Consider the following 21,667-nt stretch of genomic DNA (forward strand, 5'->3'; position numbering starts at 1 on the left):
CTAGAGGACACCCCTTCACACACCCCCCCCCCCCCATAGACAGGGCCCTGCCAGCAATCAATTTTTCAATGTCTATGGGCTCCACATCGACTGCATTTATATTTCCACCAAAGAAAGAAGTTTTGTGTCATTCATATAACTGATCCCTCATAACTGTATTTATATGTTCCAATACTGGATTAGATTGTAAGCTCTGATGAACAAGAACCGCTTACCTGGAGCCCTATGTATCACCTTGGTGCTGTGTAAATAAAAATTTAGCACATGTCAGGATTCGGCTGCCTTTAACCCAGACAGGGTCTCCCCTGTGGACTACAGCAATCTCACCATCAGGGTCAGGGGTCAGGCTAGGAGACCAGTAGCTATAGCAGTAAGAAGCGCCCACCTACCAGCTGGAATAGGAAAAAAGCAGGTTACCTTGGCGGATGGCATGGGTTCATCTGAGGTGCAGGGTCTAAGCACTAACCAGAGCTCCTGATGGTGGGGATGGGTTTTGCTAAGTGTTAGTACCAGGTCACAGTCCTGAGGATTGCCCCACCAGAAGGTGAGCAAGCCGGGGGCCAGTAGCAGATAAAGCAGGTTGGGATCAAACAGAAGTGTAGGCAGTAAACAAGCCAAACGTCGGTATTAAGTGGTAGTGAAGATACGGACGGCAGCAGGAGAGACAAGAGCGAGATATTGGCTGGAGAGAGCACAATAATCTGGCAAACAGGAAGTGCAGAGACATGGCTTCATTAGGAAGTTCATTGGAGGAGCAAAGAGTTCAAGGTTTATAAAAAACAAGTTACAGAGCAAGGTTGTTAAACGGATCAGACAGGTAGCTGTCCAGCACCTCAGATGCCTCAGCAAGAAGAAATACCGCCAGATACAGCAAAGGTCCTGGGTTCAAATCCAGGTCCTAACAGCACTCCCCTCCACCCAGGATGTCCCCTGGATGTCTTAGGGCCAGGCTTGTGAGGGAACCTCTGGTGGAACTCTATTGTTAATCTAGGGGCATGAATGTTCTCCTAAGGCTGCCAAGGATTTTCTTCTGGCCCATATCCTTCCCATTTACCCAGAATTTGTTACTAAAGATCCTGGAATCAAGAATTGTAGAGAAAATTGTAATTCCAGCACCTAGTACCTAGTGCTAGTGGCCATCATTCCGATTGGTATGTAAACAAAGAAATCCCCAATGGTGTGGGACTGTAAATGCCACTAAGCACTAACACCAGAGTAAAATATAATAAACAAGGAGACATACAAAAAACTATATGTTGCAATAATTGTAAATGAAGGAGGAGGCTGGTTAAAAATGCATGCATTGACAGATCATATACCAATCAACATTGAAGACACTCAGGTACACATGGTGGAGTGAACCGGAAAATGACCCTACGTGTTTCGGGTATCATACCCTTCTTCAGGGGTCAACCAAAGTTCCAAACACTCAATGTGCCTGTAAGGATTGAAAAACTTAGTAGAATATAGAAAACTTAGTAGAAAAAAATTCTTCTAAGTTTTTCAATCCTTACAGGCACATTGAGTGTTTGGAACTTTGGTTGACCCCTGAAGAAGGGTATGATACCCGAAACACGTAGGGTCATTTTCCGGTTCACTCCACCATGTGTATCTGAGTGTCTTCAATGTTGATTGGTATATGATCTGTCAATGCATGCATTTTTAACCAGCCTCCTCCTTCATTTACAATTGAAACATATAGTTTTTTGTATGTCTCCTTGTTTATTATATTTTACTCTGGTGTTAGTGTCTAGTGGCATTTACAGTCCCACACCATTGGGGATTTCTTTGGTTGGAATCAAGAATTTTCCCCACCACAAATTCTTCTTCACTCTGTACCTCAACAGGTGGAGGAGGTGGAAGAATTCTTCCAGAAAAAGGATTTTTGGGAAATGGTTTGAGTATTGATTTGTGAAAACTGTGAATCTTCATACTGTCTGGAAGTTTTAAGTGAAAGGTGACCGATTGATTTGAGCAGAAATCTGGAAACATCCGACAAACGTTTAGCCCAACGTAGGAAATGGAAGATGGACCTTCAAACTTTTGGTAAATAAGCAAACTTTGTCACTCACTTGAAAAGTAGGGAGAGAACTGAAATGTCTCCTTGTAACATTCCTGAGCCTCCTTCAAAGTATCAATGGATTTCTCTGGAATCTCCGGTAACTTGGATAATCTGTTGGAATTGGAGTGATGATGGGAAGATCAGGAATAAAAACTGGATGACACCCAGGGTTTTAGTAAAAATGATTTTCGGAGGTGGATGTTTAGAATTGTTATAAGGAAACTCTGCCATAAGAAGAAGATAGTCCACCCATTCATCCTGAAGACAAAACATCAAAGGTATTGCTCCAAGGTTTGATTGGTTCTCTCGGTCTGACCATTAGATTGGGGATGAAAAGCAGAGGACAGATTATTTGCTACTCTTAAATCTAAGCAAAAGCTTTTCCAAAATTTCAAAGTAAACCTCACTCCTCTTTCAGACAGCAAATCAGGAATTCCATGGAGTCCAAAGACTTCTCGCACCATCAGCAATTTGTTCAGCAGGAGGGACCCCTTAACAGGTATAAAGGGAGACATCTTAGTGAGGTGGTTGACCACTACAAAAATGGTTGTCATACATTTTAAGGGAGGTAAGTCAACTACAAAGTCCATAGAAATTGATCCCCATGGTCTTGATGGAACAGGGAGTGGCTGGAGCAACCCCAAAGGAGAAGCTCGGGGGAGGGGGGGGGGGTCTTTTTGCGTGAATAGATCAGGCACAAGGCTGCATAGCTTTTGACATTTTTCTTATAACTAGGCCACCAAAAAGAACGTGATAAAAGTTCTTCTGTCTTAGCAACTACAAAATGCCCCCCTAGTTTGGATTCATGAGCCAACCTTAGGGGTTCAACCCCTACAGATTCAGGTACGTAGAGACAATGTGCATGAGTCCAAAAGTCGTTCTTGTACTCAAGGTTCAGGTCCTTAGGAGGGTGATTAAGAAATGGGTCAATATTATACCCCTCCTTGAGGAGACCCCGAATGTCTTGAAATTTGTGACTCCTAGGAAGTTCTTCTGAGATAAGATTGTACATTCAGAGTTGCATTCCTGGAGAGGCTCAGGCAACATCCTCTATAGGGCATCAGTCTTACCATCCCTTGACCCAGGCCAATACAAGATGATAAAATTGAACCTAGAAAAGAATAGAGACCATCGTGCTTATCTAGAAGACAAATTGATTTACAGAACGAATGAATTCCAAATATTTTATGTTTAGTGAGAACAGTTACAGGGTGATTAGCACCTTCCAGCAGATGTCTCCATTCTGAAAAGACTTCCGTAATTGCCAGAAACTCCCAATGTCATCATTCCTTTCATCTGAGGGCATTATATTAGAGAAATACGCACAAGGATGAAGCGGCATCTTTTCTCCTCCTTGCTGTGAAAGGAAAGGAAAGTTTGAAGCGTCCCCTTCTATGATAACATGCAGTTCCGGATTGGAATGTACCAATATTGGTTCCAAAATAAAAAGATCCTTTAGCTTACTAAAAGCAGTCTGTGCCTCTGGTGACCACACAAAGGGCGCCATTTCTTTGTCAGCTGTGTAATTGGTGCCATCACCTTAGAGACGTTTCTTATCAATTTTCTGTAAAATTTGGCAAACCCAACAAATCGTTCTATTTCTTCATAGTTTCTAGGGGCCAATCCACCACTGCCTTGATCTACTCAGGATCCATGCTCACTCCTTCTGGAGAAATAATATACCCGAAGAACTGGATCAAACTCACATTTCTCCAGTTTGATATAAAGTCAATTTTTCCCTAAATCTTTCAAAGACGGTGCAAACATCCTTGCAATGTTCCTCAGAAAAGAAGAGACCCTCATCTTGATAAGCAATCACAAACTGCTCCAACAGATCTTGGAAATCATCGTTGGTGAAGTGTTAAACCGTTGTGGAAGAATTGCAGAGACCAAAACGCATAACCAAGGACTCGAAATTCCCATATCTGGTTCTAAAGGCGGTTTCTATTATTCTCATTGACAAAGTCCAGCTTTGCAAAGGCTTTGGCAGAATGGAGTCTCTCCAACATTTCAGAGATAAAGGGAAATGTATAACAGTTTTTATTAGTGATTTTTTCCTATTATTTATTATTTAATTTAAAACCCTAAGTCCGTGTAATCCATGGGTGTCCAACCATTTGGCTTCTCTGGGCCTTATTGAGTGTAGAGAAATTTTCTCGGGTAGCATGTAAAATATATACTATAGTTAAGGTATATTAGTAATAAACCACCGCCGCGCCCTTCCCGCGCTGCCGCCCCCCCCAGCACTAATTTTACACAACTAGTGGATGATCCCTTCCGAGGCAGCCTCTGCCTACAGTTAGTTGGAAGCCGCTGTGGCCGTGCCCCCGACCCAACTTCCATCCTCCCAGCAAAAATAAAAATAAAAAATTGTCCGGGAGCAGTGGGCCGCATTGCCTGCGTTTCTGGGCCGCATGCGGCCCCCAGGCCGCAGGTTGGACATGCCTGCTGTAATCGATGCATGGACGCAAGGTGGGGTCCTTTTTTTCAACAAAGTGATAAAAGATCATCAGCACACCAAGGATTCCTCAAAAGGGCCCAAAGCTTTATTTTCATGGTCACATGGTAAACAAATAGCAACGTTTCAGAGCCACACAGGGCCCCTTCGTCAGGCAAGTGACTTTTATTGAACGTCTGCGTAAGAAATATTGCATTTGGACTTTTCTTTAACACAGAACAGGACTGCTCCTGCAGGAGACGTTGGGTGTCTGGCAAAGCCTTTCTCTAAATTCTCATCAAGCCATTCCCCGAAAAAGCGACCAAAGGGTATTTCTGTCCCTGGGAGCAGCTCAATGGGACAATTATAAGGGCAATGAGGAGGTACAGTATCTCACAAAAGTAAGTACACCCCTCACATTTCTGTAAATATTTTATTCTATCTTTTCATGTGACAACACTGAAGAAATGAGACTTTGCTACAATGTAAAGTAGTGAGTGTACAGCTTGTATAACAGTGTAAATTTACTGTCCCCTCAAAATAACTCAACACACGGCCATTAATGTCTAACCCGCTGGCAACAAAAGTCAGCACACCCCAAAGTGACAATGTCCAAATTGGGCCCAATTAGCCATTTTCCCTCCCCGGTGTCATGTGACTCGTTAGTGTTACAAGGTCTCAGGTGTGAATGGGGAGCAGGTGTGTTAAATTTGGTGTTATCGCTCTCACTCTCTCATACTGGTCACTGGAAGTTCAACATGGCACCTCATGGCAAAGAACTCTCTGAGGATCTGAAAAGAATAATTGTTGCTCTACATAAAGATGGCCTAGGCTATAAGAAGATTGCCAAGACCCTGAAACTGAGCTGCAGCATGGTGGCCAAGACCATACAGCTGTTTAACAGGACAGGTTCCACTCAGAACAGGCCTCGCCATGGTCCACCAAAGAAGTTGAGTGCCGTGCTCAGCGTCATATCCAGAGGTTGTCTTTGGGAAATAGACGTATGAGTGCTGCCAGCATTTCCTGCAGAGGTTGAAGCGGTGGGGGGTCAGCCTGTCAGTGCTCAGACCTTATGCCCACACTTGTATAAAGTACTCGAAACCCATACTTGAGTAGAAGTGGAAGTGCTCGATCAAAAAGGGACTTGAGTAGAAGTAGTAAAGTATTCAGCATTTTTTGTACTTAAGTATTGCGAGTAGTTTTTTTTTTTAATTCTGCTACTCAAGTACTAAAAGTAAAAGTACAAGTACTGTGTTATGTAGTTATTAAAGAAAGAAGTCAAAAGTTTGAACATCATATTGTTTTTTATTATTTCAAATGATTAACCTAAAGGACAATCACAATTCCTTTGGCTGTAACTTTTTGTAAACAAAAACAGATAAAGTCCCTCCCTTCCCCCTCCTTCTCTTCCCTGCATGTTTTTTTTTCTCCACAGCTTATTGGTGCGCAAAATCATATACAGTTGTGTTCAAAATTATTCAACCCCCACTGAAATTGATTGTTTTGGCCAGTTTGACATTGATTTTGATCATTCAGTCATCCTGCTTACAATTATATCAAAGAGTCACGTGTAGGTCAGACAAATATAACATTTATAATGAAATAACCACAAATGTCTTTTCTGTGCTCACATCATTATCAGTTTTATTCAACCCCCAAGTGACATTCAATCTTAGTACTTAGTACAACATCCTTTTACAGTAATAACATGAAGCATAGCTTGACACAAGTGTCTTGCAGCGATCTACGGGTATCTTCGCCCATTCGTCATGGGCAAAAGCCTCCAGTTCAGTCGAATTCTTAGGCTTGTGCACTGCAACTGCTTTCTTTAAGTCCCTCCAGAGGTTCTCAATCGGATTTAAGTCTGGTGACTGTGATGGCCACTCCAAAATGTTCCAGCCTTTAATCTGCAACCATGCTCTAGTGGACTTGGAGGTATGCTTGGGATCATTGTCCAACGTCTCCCAAGCCTCAGGTTTGTGACGGACTGCATCACATTGTCATCCAATCTCTCCTGGTACTGAAGAGAATTCATGGTACCTTGCACACGCTGAAGCTTCCCTGTACCTGCAGAAGCAAAACAGCCCCAAAGCATGATTGACCCCCCGCCATGCTTCACAGTAGGCAAGGTGTTCTTTTCTTCATAGGCCTCCTCCAAACATAGCGTTGGTCCATGGGCCCAAACAGTTCTAATTTTGTTTCATCAGTCCACAGAACACTATCCCATAACTTCTGTGGTTTGTCCACATGACTTTTGGCATACTGCAGTCGACTCTTCTTATTCTTTGGAGACAGCAAGGGGATGCGCCTGGGAGTTCTGGCATGGAGGCCTTCATTACGCAGTGTGCGCCGTATTGTCTGAGCAGAAACTTCAGTACCCACATCTGAAAAATCTTTTCTCAGTTCCTCAGCAGTGACACGGGGACTTTTCTCCACTCTACGCTTCAGGTAGCGCACAGCAGTGGAAGTCAGCATCTTCTTTCTGCCACGACCAGGTAGCATTTCAACAGTGCCCTTTGCCTTGAATTTGGGAATGATGCTTCCTATGGTGGCTCTTGGTATGTTTAACATCTTTGCAATCTTCTTATAGCCATTGCCCTTCCTGTGAAGAGTAATCACCTCTTCTCTTGTCTTCCTGGACCATTCTCTTGACTTCACCATGTTTGTAACCACACCAGTAAATGTCTAGAAGGAGCTGAGTATCACAGTCATTTTAAAGCTGCCTAATTGGTGCTTATTAGGCTTTATTGCTGCTGCCTGACATCCACAATACCTGATTGAAAACACTTCAATGAACCTCTGTTCTTCAGAGTGGTCGTCTTTAAGGGGTTGAATAATTGTGTCAATGAAGAAACATTTACTACTGTATTACAAAACCAATTGATGTCATTTTAGTTGCATATGGTTCTTTAAGAAGTCCTTGTAGGATTTCATTCTGAATACAATTACAAATGTACACTAAATTCCCTAAAACCCTTTACAGCATTGGGGGTTGAATAATTTTGAACACAACTGTAAACCAATGTGATATACAACAATATATTCCAATAATGAAATAAAGGAAGAGTGTATGAAATCAAAGTCAATAAAAAGTCCATATATATATATAATGCCATAATACCATATATATGTGACAAAACAAGATGAATATATTTTCAAAGGTGCAGGAATACAGGTGCTATTCCCAATAATAGGTGCAGACTCCTCCCACCACCTTGTGGATTTCCCCCTTACCTGGTGGATGAAGGTAAGTGCAAAATAATATCCAAATAGACTTCCAGTAAAACAAAACTGCAAAACTCTGTGCTCTCAACTTCCAGTGAAAAAAGCAAAATCAGCCTCTTACCAGAAAAAAGTTCTATGTACGCTTGTGACTCTCCTTGGTTGGGGGAGGTTCTCTTTCCCCTTAACAGCAGATATGTAGACCATTTTATTTATACATACAGTAGCATTTATTTTCCTATGCGCTGATTTACACATGACATTATACACATTTTTTTGAGCTTCATGAAACTTCCATCTACTGTTCTGGCAGTGGTAATTTTTATAAAAGTAACGAGTAACTATGCAGCACAAAAAAAAAAAATATTGGAGTAGAAGTATTGAAATCATAGAAAAAATGTAGTGACGTAAAAGTGGAAGTAGGAGAAAAAAATTCTACTCTAGGAAAGTACAGATACCGCATTTCCGTACTTAGTACAGTAGTGAAGTAGTTCTACTTAGTTACTATACATCTCTGCTTACGCCGCACACTGCATCAAATTGGTCTGCATGGCTGTCATCCCAGAAGGAAGCCTCTTCTAAAGATGATGGACAACAAAGCCGGCAAACAGTTTACTGAAGACAAGCAGACTAAGGACATGGATTACTGGAACCATGTCCTGTGCTCTGATGAGACCAAGATAAACTTATTTGGTGTCAGATGGTGTCAGGCGTGTGTGGGGGCAACCAGGTGAGGAGTACAAAGACAAGTGTGTCTTCCTACAGTCAGGCATGGTGGTGGGAGTGTCATGGTCTGGGGCTGCATGAGTGCTGCCGGCACTGGGGAGCTACAGATCATTGAGGGAACCATGAATGCCAACATGTACTGTGACATACTGAAGCAGAGCATGATCCCCTCCCTTCAGAGACTGGGCTGCAGGGCAATATTCCAACATAACGACCCCAAACACCTCCAAGATGACCACTGCCTTGCTAAAGAAGCTGAGGGTAAAGGTGATGGACTGGCCAAGCGTCTCCAGACCTAAACCCTATTGACCATCTGTGGGGATCCTCAAACAGAAGGTGGAGGAGCGCAAGGTCTCTAACATCCACCAGCTCTGTGATGTCATCATGGAGGAGGGGAAGAGAACTCCAGTGACAACCTGTGAAGTTCTGGTGAACTCCATGCCCAAGAGGGTTAAGGCAGTGCTGGAAAATAATGGCGGCCACACAAAATATTGACAATTTGGGCCCAATTTGGACATTGTCACTTAGGGGTGTACTGACTTTTGTTGCCAGCGGTTTAGACATTAATGGCTGTGTGTTGAGTTATTTTGAGGGGACAGTAAATTTACACTGTTATACAAGCTGTACACTCACTACTTTACATTGTAGCAAAGTCTCATTTCTTCAGTGTTGTCACATGAAAAGATAGAAAAAAATGTGAGGGGTGTACTTACTTTTGTGGGATACTGTAACTGATCAACATTCTTTTTATCATAGACGTCCCAGAACACATAGTATTGTGGGGACAGGTAGACACCACATCGACTTGAAATTCCATGATCGGTGGAGAACTTGTATGACAATTTACTCCACAATGTTCCTTGCAATGGGATGGGAATGGAATTTATGGTCTGCGCTCCCCAAGTGATGGAGGAATTATGGGTAGAAAACCAAGGAATAGCCAGGATGATAGGAAATTCGGGTGATGTATGATGATGTCTCACAATGGTCAGCCTCAATTTGGAGAACCAGAGGAAGAGATTTATGGGTAACAGGTCCTGAGGATAAAGGGGAACCCCTGACAGTCTCTATATCAGAGAGGGTGGGGTCACGTTGGATATGGAATATTGCAGGGTCGGCTGTACATCAAACGCACAGGAAATAAATCTGCCCTAGCAGTGATGGGGAACCTCGGCACCCCGGATGTTTTGGAACTACATTTCCCATGATGCTCAAATACACTGCTAGGGCAGATTTATTTCCTGTGCGTTTGATGTACAGCCGACCCTGCAATATTCCATATCCAACGTGTCCCCACCCTTATGTCAGACGCCATAGGACCGGTTACGCTTTGATTAAAGTCCCTTAAGATTTGAACTCTTCCTGGATTCTCTTTCTCCTTACACAGCCCATCAGTTTATTTATTATATTTTTGTATCTCTTCCGGTAATTGACTGAATTATGTCCCACTAGTGGGCGGAGATTGAGAAGTAGCGTCCTGCCTCTGATCACTTTAATAGGTCAGTGCTGCTTAAGCCCTGCCCACTATTGTGACATCATTCATTCATTGTTAGTAGAGAGGCGGAGCTCACTTCTGGGGACACAGACACTGTAGGACAACTAACTTTTCAAAAGGGACAGTCCCAGAAAATCCGGGACAGTTGGTAAGTATGCAGGAAATGTAAGTATCTGAATGTGACCTGACAGCCTCTTGTTGTCCCCGTACAGCAGAGCTCAGACTATAAGATGGAGAAGCAGCAGAAGGAGGCGATCAGATCTGCTTACCTGTCTCCCTTTAGTGGCTTTTGTTGATGTGTCACTCCCATGCCTCCATCTTTGTTTCTGACCGGCCAGCACCCTCCAAGAAATGTGCAATAAGAACTCGGGGACGGTGTTGAAGCACAAGGGGGAATCCAGGACAGTTGGGGGTGGGATTTTATGGTGGGGACAGATTTCTGTGGGCTAAGGAAAGTGTACCAGTCAAAGTGTGCCATGGTCCAGGTGAAAGGTGGGCATTCCTGGAGGAGATGGTCTATGGTGACACGGAACAGGGAATTAAATGGTGTCCACATGGAATTTGGGGGACGAACACGAAATCCGATCCTAGAAGTTCATTCCAGCCGACACTTCCTGTTCTATGGATCCCATTCCGATGGCGGCTCAGGGAATCCACGTAACCATGGAAACCAATTTACCCGTATGAATTCTATATGATATCAGATGGTGACCGCGCTGTCATACTCTATAAATACAATGTATCTATATGTAACTATTGTCACCAGGACAGGAAGTGAGGGGCAATCTCTCTAACAGAGCCCCAGATAGCAGTAAAAACCTGACAGAGGTTCTAACCCCCCCCCCATTCCAAAACTATAAAAAGATGTGTGGTGTACATAGTGTAGCGCCCCCTGGCCTCCAGGAGGTATAGTGAGACCCTCAGGGACCGTGTGGGCTGACATTTCAACTAAGGGTGTGGATCTCGCAGGCAATGAGAACAGATGGGTGCAAACAGAAAGGAGTTTATTATCCTACAGGGAGGGGGGGGGAGGAGTTCAGATCAGCCATTATTGGCCCACAGACTCCATAGTACAACAATAGAGCCCAGAACATGAAAAGTACCTTCAAGCTGAGTCCAGCAATCTTTCCGGTAACAGCCGTCTCCATTAGCAACCGGATCTTTCCCAGTAGAAGCAGCAGCAACTTCCTCATTGATATCAACTCATTGCTTTCCCAGGCTCTTCATGTTCCTCACCCAGGACCTCATGTGGCAGTGACCTTCGGTCATTTATCTTCGACTCCGGTCTTCTGGAAGCTTCCTAAGCCCCGGGCCTCAAGCAACTGGACACCCGGGATAGGGAGGTTCCTTCTGTTCTTAGCACTGCACAGGACTATAAGGTTTCAGGCCTAATTACGCAGCTACTCCTCACACACCATCCCCAGTCCACAGCTTGGGCCCTCCCTAAATATGTATGCCCTCCCCCAGCATGCACCTGTGGTAATAAACCTCCTACTGGTTGGCTACAGGAAACAAATATTCATAACTAAGTGTTACTGTAGCTTCTCATACTCTTGCCAGAAGTTCTAGTGACACCTACAGGCAGCAGAGAGAAACCACAGCAACACTGAGTTTAGGGGAAAACCAAATGAACACATAGACTATAAATCTGCTGTCTAACGCACAGCAAGGCTAAAGTTAGGTAGTGACCTCTGTTTAGGACAGGGGGGCTACAAATAATGGTACAGGGTAGTGAGACACAGCTGGATGGACCGGTGTCTTTATTCAATCTTACCAACTATCTAACTATTGTAGGCTACAAACACCGGTCCATCCAGGTGTGTGTGTGTCACTACCCTATACCATATGTATTATGAATGTATGTACACTCCCCGCTGACACCACCAACTGTGGAAGGGAGTTCACAATCTCTACCGCTCGAACAGTAAAGAACCCCTCATGGGATTAAACCGCTTCTCTTCCAACTTCATTGTGTGTCCTTGTGTCTTCTCTAGAGACCTGAGATTAAAGAGTTTCCTCCCAATGCTGGAATCACCATTCAAAGATTTGTATATTGTGATTAAATTTCTTTTCAAGTGTTTAATATTTGTAGTCAGAATTTAAGTTATCCGCCCCCCATAATGGAGGTCCTCCTTCCACTATACCTGATCTCCTCCACCCCCTATAACCAAGGTTCTCCATCCCCCATAACCAAGGTTCTCCACCCCCCATAACCAAGGTTCTCCACCCCTTATAACCAAGGTTCTCCACCCCCCATAACTAGGGTTCTCCATCCCCCATAACCAAGGTTCTCCATCCCCCTATAACCAAGGTTCTCCATCCCCCATAACCAAGGTTCTCCACCCCCCATAACCAAGGTTCTCCACCCCTTATAACCAAGGTTCTCCACCCCCCATAACTAGGGTTCTCCATCCCCCATAACCAAGGTTCTCCATCCCCCATAACCAAGGTTCTCCATCCCCCATAACCAAGGTTCTCCACCCCCCATAACCAAGGTTCTCCACCCCCCATAACCAAGGTTCTCCACCCCCCATAACCAAGGTTCTCCACCCCTTATAACCAAGGTTCTCCACCCCCCATAACTAGGGTTCTCCATCCCCCATAACCAAGGTTCTCCATCCCCCTATAACCAAGGTTCTCCATCCCCCATAACCAAGGTTCTCCATCCCCCATAACCAAGGTTCTCCACCCCCCATAACCAAGGTTCTCCACCCCCCATAACTAGGGTTCTCCATCCCCCATAACCAAGGTTCTCCATCCCCCTATAACCAAGGTTCTCCATCCCCCATAACCAAGGTTCTCCACCCCCCATAACCAAGGTTCTCCACCCCCCATAACTAGGGTTCTCCACCCCCCATAACCAAGGTTCTCCACCCCCCATAACCAAGGTTCTCCATCCCCCATAACCAAGGTTCTCCATCCCCCATAACCAAGGTTCTCTATCCCCCATAACTGATCTCCCCCATCCCCCATAACTGAGGTCCACCATCACCGCAAACTGATCTCCTCCATCCCCCTATAACTAAGGTTCTTCACCCCCCATAACCAAGGTTCTCCACCCCCCATAACCAAGGTTCTCCACCCCCCATAACCAAGGTTCTCCACCCCCAATAACTAGGGTTCTCCACCCCCCATAACGAGGGTTCTCCATCCCCCATAACCAAGGTTCTCCATCCCCCATAACCAAGGTTCTCCATCCCCCATAATGGAGGTCCTCCATCCACTATACCTAATCTCCTCCACCCCCCTATAACCAAGATTCTCCACCCCCTATAACCAAGGTTCTCCACCCCCCATAACTAGGGTTCTCCATCCCCCATAACTAGGGTTCTCCATCCCCCATAGCCAAGGTTCTCCATCCCCCTTAATGGAGGTCCTCCATCCACTATACCTGATCTCCTCCACCCCCCATTACTGAGGTCCCCCATTCCCCATAACCAAGGTTCTCCATGCCCCATGATGGAGGTCCTCCATCCACTATACCTGATCTCCTCCATTCCCTATAACCAAGGTTCTCCATCCCCATAACCAAGGTTCTCCATCCCCCATAACCAAGGTTCTCCATGCCCCATAATGGAGGTCCTCCATCCACTATACCTGATCTCCTCCACCCCCTATAACTAAGGTTTTCCACCCCCTATAACCAAGGTTCTCCACCCCCCATAACTAGGGTTCTCCATCCCCCATAACCAAGGTTCTCCATCCCCCTTAATGGAGGTCCTCCATCCACTATATCTGATCTCCTCCACCCCCCATTACTGAGGTCCCCCATCCCCCATAACCAAGGTTCTTCATGCCCCATGATGGAGGTCCTCCATCCACTATACCTGATCTCCTCCACTCCCTATAACCAAGGTTCTCCATCCCCCATAACCAAGGTTCTCCACCCCCCATAACCAAGGTTCTCCACCCCTTATAACCAAGGTTCTCCACCCCCCATAACTAGGGTTCTCCATCCCCCATAACCAAGGTTCTCCATCCCCCTATAACCAAGGTTCTCCATCCCCCATAACCAAGGTTCTCCACCCCCCATAACCAAGGTTCTCCACCCCTTATAACCAAGGTTCTCCACCCCCCATAACTAGGGTTCTCCATCCCCCATAACCAAGGTTCTCCATCCCCCATAACCAAGGTTCTCCATCCCCCATAACCAAGGTTCTCCACCCCCCATAACCAAGGTTCTCCACCCCCCATAACCAAGGTTCTCCACCCCCCATAACCAAGGTTCTCCACCCCTTATAACCAAGGTTCTCCACCCCCCATAACTAGGGTTCTCCATCCCCCATAACCAAGGTTCTCCATCCCCCTATAACCAAGGTTCTCCATCCCCCATAACCAAGGTTCTCCATCCCCCATAACCAAGGTTCTCCACCCCCCATAACCAAGGTTCTCCACCCCCCATAACTAGGGTTCTCCATCCCCCATAACCAAGGTTCTCCATCCCCCTATAACCAAGGTTCTCCATCCCCCATAACCAAGGTTCTCCACCCCCCATAACCAAGGTTCTCCACCCCCCATAACTAGGGTTCTCCACCCCCCATAACCAAGGTTCTCCACCCCCCATAACCAAGGTTCTCCATCCCCCATAACCAAGGTTCTCCATCCCCCATAACCAAGGTTCTCTATCCCCCATAACTGATCTCCCCCATCCCCCATAACTGAGGTCCACCATCACCGCAAACTGATCTCCTCCATCCCCCTATAACTAAGGTTCTTCACCCCCCATAACCAAGGTTCTCCACCCCCCATAACCAAGGTTCTCCACCCCCCATAACCAAGGTTCTCCACCCCCAATAACTAGGGTTCTCCACCCCCCATAACGAGGGTTCTCCATCCCCCATAACCAAGGTTCTCCATCCCCCATAACCAAGGTTCTCCATCCCCCATAATGGAGGTCCTCCATCCACTATACCTAATCTCCTCCACCCCCCTATAACCAAGATTCTCCACCCCCTATAACCAAGGTTCTCCACCCCCCATAACTAGGGTTCTCCATCCCCCATAACTAGGGTTCTCCATCCCCCATAGCCAAGGTTCTCCATCCCCCTTAATGGAGGTCCTCCATCCACTATACCTGATCTCCTCCACCCCCCATTACTGAGGTCCCCCATTCCCCATAACCAAGGTTCTCCATGCCCCATGATGGAGGTCCTCCATCCACTATACCTGATCTCCTCCATTCCCTATAACCAAGGTTCTCCATCCCCATAACCAAGGTTCTCCATCCCCCATAACCAAGGTTCTCCATGCCCCATAATGGAGGTCCTCCATCCACTATACCTGATCTCCTCCACCCCCTATAACTAAGGTTTTCCACCCCCTATAACCAAGGTTCTCCACCCCCCATAACTAGGGTTCTCCATCCCCCATAACCAAGGTTCTCCATCCCCCTTAATGGAGGTCCTCCATCCACTATATCTGATCTCCTCCACCCCCCATTACTGAGGTCCCCCATCCCCCATAACCAAGGTTCTTCATGCCCCATGATGGAGGTCCTCCATCCACTATACCTGATCTCCTCCACTCCCTATAACCAAGGTTCTCCATCCCCCATAACCAAGGTTCTCCATCCCCCATAACCAAGGTTCTCCATGCCCCATGATGGAGGTCCTCCATCCACTATACCTGATCTCCTCCACCCCCCTATAACCAAGGTTCTCCATACCCCATACCCAAGGTTCTCCATCCCCCATAACCAAGGTTCTCCATCCCCCATAATGGAGGTCCTCCATCCACTATACCTGATCTCCCCCACCCCCTATAACCAAGGTTCTCCACCCCCCATAACTAGGGTTCTCCATCCCCCATAACCAAGGTTCTCCATCCCCCTTAATGGAGGTCCTCCATCCACTGTACCTGATCTCCTCCACCCCCCATTACTGAGGTCCCCCATCCCCCATAACCAAGGTTCTTCATGCCCCATGATGGAGGTCCTCCATCCACTATACCTGATCTCCTCCACCCCCTATAACCAAGGTTCTCCATCCCCCATAACTAAGATTCTCCATGCCCCATGATGAAGGTCCTCCAACCACTATACCTGATCTCCTCCACCCCCTATAACCAAGGTTCTCCATCCCCCATAACTAAGGTTCTCCATGCCCCATGATGGAGGTCCTCCATCCACTATACCTGATCTCCTCCACTCCCTATAACCAAGGTTCTCCATCCCCCATAACCAAGGTTCTCCATCCCCCATAACTAAGGTTCTCCATGCCCCATGATGGAGGTCCTCCATCCACTATACCTGATCTTCTCCACCCCCCTATAACTAAGGTTTTCCACCCCCTATAACCAAGGTTCTCCACCCCCCATAACTAGGGTTCTCCATCCCCCATAACTAGGGTTCTCCATCCCCCATAACCAAGCTTCTCCATCCCCCTTAATGGAGGTCCTCCATCCACTATACCTGATCTCCTCCACCCCCCATTACTGAGGTTCCCCAATCCCCTATAACCAAGGTTCTTCATGCCCCATGATGGAGGTCCTCCATCCACTATACCTGATCTCCTCCACCCCCTATAACCAAGGTTCTCCATCCCCCATAACTAAGATTCTCCATGCCCCATGATGAAGGTCCTCCAACCACTATAACTGATCCACTCCACCTCCATAACTGAGGTCCCCCATCCCCCATAACAGAGGTCCTCCATCCCTGAAAACTGATCTCCTCCATCCCCCAGCCATAACTGAGGTCCCCCATCCCCCATAACGGAGGTCCTCTATCCCTGAAAACTGATCTCCTCCATCCCCCATTATGGAGGGCCTCCATTCCCCATAACTGAGGTCCCCTATACCCCATAATTGAGGTCCTCCATCCCCCATAACTGATCTCCTCCATCCCCCATAACTGAGGTCCCCCATCCCCCATAACAGAGGTCCTCTATCCCCAAAAACTGATCTCCTCCTTTATCCCCCATAACTGATCTGCTCCATCTCCCATAACGGAGGTCCTCCATCCCTGAAAACTGATCTCCTCCATCCCCCATAACTGAGGTTCCCACCCCCCATAAAGGAGGTCCTCTATCCCCCATAACTGATCTCCTCCATCCCCCATAACGGAGGTCCCTTATACCCCATAACTGAGGTCCCCCATCCTCCATAACTGAGGTCATCCATCCCTCATAACGGAGGTCCCCTATACCCCATAACTGAGGTCCCCCACCCCCCATGACTGAGGTCCCCCACCCCCTATAACTGAGGTCCCCCACCCCCCATGACTGAGGTCCCCCACCCCCTATAACTGAGGTCCTCCATCACCAAAAACTGAGGTCCCCCATGCCCTAAAACTGATCTCCTCCATTCCTCATAACTGAGGTCCTCCATCACTGAAAACTGATCTCCTCCATCCCCGATAATGGAGGTCCTCCATCACTGAAAACTGATCTCCTCCATCCCCGATAATGGAGGTCCTCCATCACTGAAAACTAATTTTCATCCCCCATAACTGAGGTCCCCTAAACCCTATAACTGTGGTCCTCCATCCCCCATAACTGAGGTCCCACACCCCCCATACCAAATGTCCTCCATCACTGCAAACTGATCTCTTCCATCCTCCATAACTAAGCTCTTCCATCCTCCCCAAAACTGAGGTCTCCCATAACTGAGGTACCCCATCACCGAAAACTGATCTCCCCCATCCCCCATAACTGGGGTCCCCCGCCCCCCCACAACTGAGGTTCTCCACCCCCCCATAAGTTCCTCCAGCCCAGATACTAGGAAAGGGGGGGGGGGGGTTAGTGAAATCTTTTTGGTTACACTGAGTCACTGCATGGAGCCCATTAGAAGGAGGCGATATTTGTGTGAGATGGGGAAAGAAATGAGAATTTCCGGTAATTTCTGAAAATGTGAAGATTTATTATTTCTACAACATGACAGACAATTGTCAGAACAGGAGAGCAGACAAATCTTTCCAGCATGCGCGCAGTGTAAGACCCCCCCACACAGTGCATTCCTCTGCACCCGCACACTTCTGGTGTATTCTGGTGGCCGGGGCCCTGGGTGCACACCCCCCCATTCCCCATTGACACAAATAGGAGTCGGTGGCTGTCTGCAGGTAAGTGCTGCCATGTGTATGAAGTGTGAGATCGGAGCGTCTGTACATGGCCAGCCTTCTACAAATATCAGCACTTACCTGGGTACACCTACCTACACCATTCATGTCTATGGGGGGGGGGGGCTGTATACAGCCCTGGGGGCCCCTGACCGCCCATACCTGTGTACACCTACCTGCACCATTCATGTCTATGGGGGGCTGTATACAGCACCGGGGGCCCCTGACCGCCCATAACTGTGTACACCTACCTACACCATTCATGTCTATGGAGGGGGGGGGGGGGTTATACAGCATCGGAGGCCCCTGGCTGCCATACCTGTGTACATCTACCTGTACCATTCATGTCTTTGGGGGGGGGGGGGCGGTTATACAGCCCTGGGGGTCCCTGACCACCATACTTGTGTCCACCTACCTGCACCATTCACGTCTATGGGGGGGGGGTTTATACAGCGCCGGGGGCCCCTGGTCGCCATACCTGTGTACACCTACCTGCACCATTAATGTCTATGGGGGGCTGTATACAGCACCGGGGGCTCCTGACCACTATACCTGTGTACACCTACCTGCACCATTTGTGTCTATGGGGGGCTGTATACAGCACCGGGGGCCCCTGACCACCATACCTGTGTACACCTACCTACACCATTCATGTCTATGGGGGGCTGTATACAGCCCTGGGGGCCCCTGACCGCCCATACCTGTGTACACCTACCTGCACCATTCATGTCTATGGGGGGGGGGGGCTGTATACAGCCCTGGGGGCCCCTGACCGCCCATACCTGTGTACACCTACCTGCACCATTCATGTCTATGGGGGGCTGTATACAGCACCGGGGGCCCCTGACCGCCCATAACTGTGTACACCTACCTACACCATTCATGTCTATGGAGGGGGGGGGGGGTTATACAGCATCGGAGGCCCCTGGCTGCCATACCTGTGTACACCTCCCTACACCATTCATGTCTATGGGGGGCTGTATACAGCACTGGGGGCTCCTGACCACTATACCTGTGTACACCTACCTACGCCATTCATGTCTATGGGGGGGGGGGGTTTATACAGCACTGGGGGCCCTGACCACCATACCTGTGTACACCTACCTACGCCATTCATGTCTATGGGGGGTTTATACAGCACTGGGGGCCCCTGACCACCATACCTGTGTACACCTACCTACGCCATTCATGTCTATGGGGGGTTTATACAGCACTGGGGGCCCCTGACCACCATACCTGTGTACACCTACCTACACCATTTATGTCTATGGGGGGCTGTATACAGCACCGGGGGCCCCTGACCACCATACCTGTGTACACCTACCTACACCATTCATGTCTATGGGGGGTTTATACAGCACTGGGGGCCCCTGACCGCCATACCTGTGTACACCTACCTACACCATTCATGTCTATGGGGGGGGGGGGGTTTACAGCACTGGGGGCCCCTGACTGCCATACTCACATTCATGTCCATGGGGGGCTGTATACAGCAACGGGGGCCCCTAGCCGCAAAAATATGTCAGAAGTGTCCGCGGTCCGGAGGAATGTGCCCCCATGTATGACCTCTGACTGCTCTGTGGGCCTAGGGAAGAAATCATTGCATCTCATTGTGATAATCAGCATTATTGGAAGTTCTCAGCAATCCTCCCCTTCCATTGTTCTGACCTCTCATTGGTGGGGGCCGGTGGTCCCGGATTTTTCGGGACGGTTCCAGGGTAAAGGTTTGTTCCTGGAAATGAAGTCCAATCTCCAGGGTTTGGATTTTCACCCTAAGAACCTTCTTTTTGTTTTTCTATTCGCTGCTTCAACCTGGCGCCTCTTAAAGGGTGGCGGTCCCTGCATTCCGGGTTCTAAAAGTCTTTTGGCAGCAAAAACCACAAATATCTTCTTATCTTCTGGTCCCTGTATATGATGCGTCACAGACGGGTTATCAATCGCTATCAGTGACGTCTATGGGATTAGAAGATCTCACGGTGATGGACAGAGTGGTGGTGCAGAGGTCAGACAGTTCCATGGCTTTCCAGGCGTTATTGGTGGTCCTTTCTTCTCGGAGCTTCATTTGGTGACAATATATTCTGAATAGAGAGTCTCATCACTGGTGAGAACCACACGGCACACACAGAGTTCTCCTTTAATGTCAATATATAAATGTAATGGCCCCTGTATACAGAGGTCACCATAGGAGATAAAGTGTTCAGAGGTCCTCCAGGCCAGGGGGTGCAGAACACGCCTCATCTTACTGGTCTCAGAGTAGACTTTCCTCATGATGGACAATGTTAGGAACGGTTCATCCCCTCCTCCATTCATGTCCTGCTCCTCTGTACATAGAGAAGGTCTCATGGTTCTTCTTGGATGGACCTCATGTACAAAGCTCAATGAACTGCCATTTATTTATGAATGATTAATAAAGAGTTCTAGAATTGCTAAAGCTGAACATTCTCTCTTCAGGTCTGGACACATGGAGGAAGGTCGGCACTTGGTCATGGACATAGTTAGTAAGGTTGAATAAAGGTGTGGATGTCACTGCCATATACCATCTAAAAGTGTTTAGTGACACCACCAACTGTGGAAGGGAATTCCCCATCTTTACCACACTAACAGTAAAGAACCTCTTACACAGTTTAGGATTGAGACAATTAAGTAGTGCTTAGACCTTGATAAAGGGGACATTCCCCGAAACCTTGTCCAGAAACATTGTATGTTAGTGCAAATAAAAGAGTATCACGGACAGACTTGTAGTCGTTCCTCCGTCCCCCCTATCTGAACTTCTCTGTCCTCCATAACTGAGCTCCCCCCCCATAACTGAGCCCCCCCATCCCTCATAACTGAGCTCCTCCATAACTGAGCTCCTCCATAACTGGGCTCTTCTGTCTCCCATAACTGAGCTCCTCCCTCCCCCATAACTGAACTCCTCCGTCCTCAATAACTGAGATCCCCCATAACTGAACTCCTCCGTCCCCCTTATTAGCTGCCCTTCTCAGGACTCCCTCCAGTGGGGGGTGGAATTTATCGGTGTAAAGATGTTCTCTGAGCTCAGCAATGGAAACGTTTCCTCAGGGGGGTGTTCCCCTCCCCCCCCCAATATTCTTTATATTTCTGAATTATAGTTTCAGTTCTGTATACAATTGGCCATACATTGGCGGCGTTTCCTTCAGACTTTTTAGGTTTAGGAGCTTTTTATAATAATTGGTGTGAAATTGGCACTCGTTGACCGCGGTGACGAATCGTTGGGGGCGGAGGGAACGATTTCTCAAATCCGTTTCTGGCAGATTGTGATTTTCCTTCCAGAAATTTCCTTCAGTCCAAAATCGAATGTTAAATACAAACCCAAAGCTGAAATACTTTATGAGGACATTCGGCACGAACGTTTGCTGGAAGTCTGCGAGTGTATGGCCGGCGTTCCGGGGAAAGCGCCATCTAGTGGTTTGGTGGAAGTCTGCGAGTGTATGGTGGACGTTTCAGGTGAAGCGCCATCTAGTGGTTTGGTCTCAGTTTGCTCTCCAGGTCCAATAATTGGCGCAGAAATCCGCGGTTGGGGATGATTCCTCGCTTGTCCTTCACAGTGTTTATGGCTTCAACCAAAGTCATTCGATGGTAGATCATGAGATAGGCGAGAACCAAGGTGGCGGATCGGCTCACCCCCACCGCACAATGCACCAGAATCTTCCC

The 21,667-nt window shown here is 47.4% G+C and overlaps 1 protein-coding gene and 2 long non-coding RNA genes across 3 annotated transcripts in view; 1 reads left to right on the forward strand and 2 right to left on the reverse strand.

Moving 5' to 3' along the window:
* LOC309552179 overlaps window positions 1-21,667 on the forward strand; it is a 949,684-nt gene that overhangs the window by 47,965 nt on the left and 880,052 nt on the right. The window lies entirely within an intron of this gene.
* Window positions 18,448-19,436, reverse strand: LOC309551998. Its single transcript, XR_014225120.1, has 3 exons — window positions 19,086-19,436; window positions 18,778-19,007; window positions 18,448-18,621 (listed from the first exon to the last, which is right to left on the reverse strand). It is a non-coding gene; the product is annotated as an uncharacterized lncRNA (long non-coding RNA).
* The window catches only part of DUSP26 (dual specificity phosphatase 26), a 30,535-nt gene continuing 30,333 nt past the window's right edge, over window positions 21,466-21,667 (reverse strand). The window contains exon 3 of the mRNA XM_082255958.1: window positions 21,466-21,666. Within this exon, the coding sequence (XP_082112084.1) occupies window positions 21,473-21,666 (194 nt within the window). The 3' untranslated portion in view covers window positions 21,466-21,472. The remainder of the gene's footprint in view (window position 21,667) is intronic.

The sequence above is a fragment of the Pelophylax lessonae genome, assembly GCF_965119305.1.
Source record: "Pelophylax lessonae genome assembly, chromosome: 4".
Taxonomy (NCBI): domain Eukaryota; kingdom Metazoa; phylum Chordata; class Amphibia; order Anura; family Ranidae; genus Pelophylax; species Pelophylax lessonae.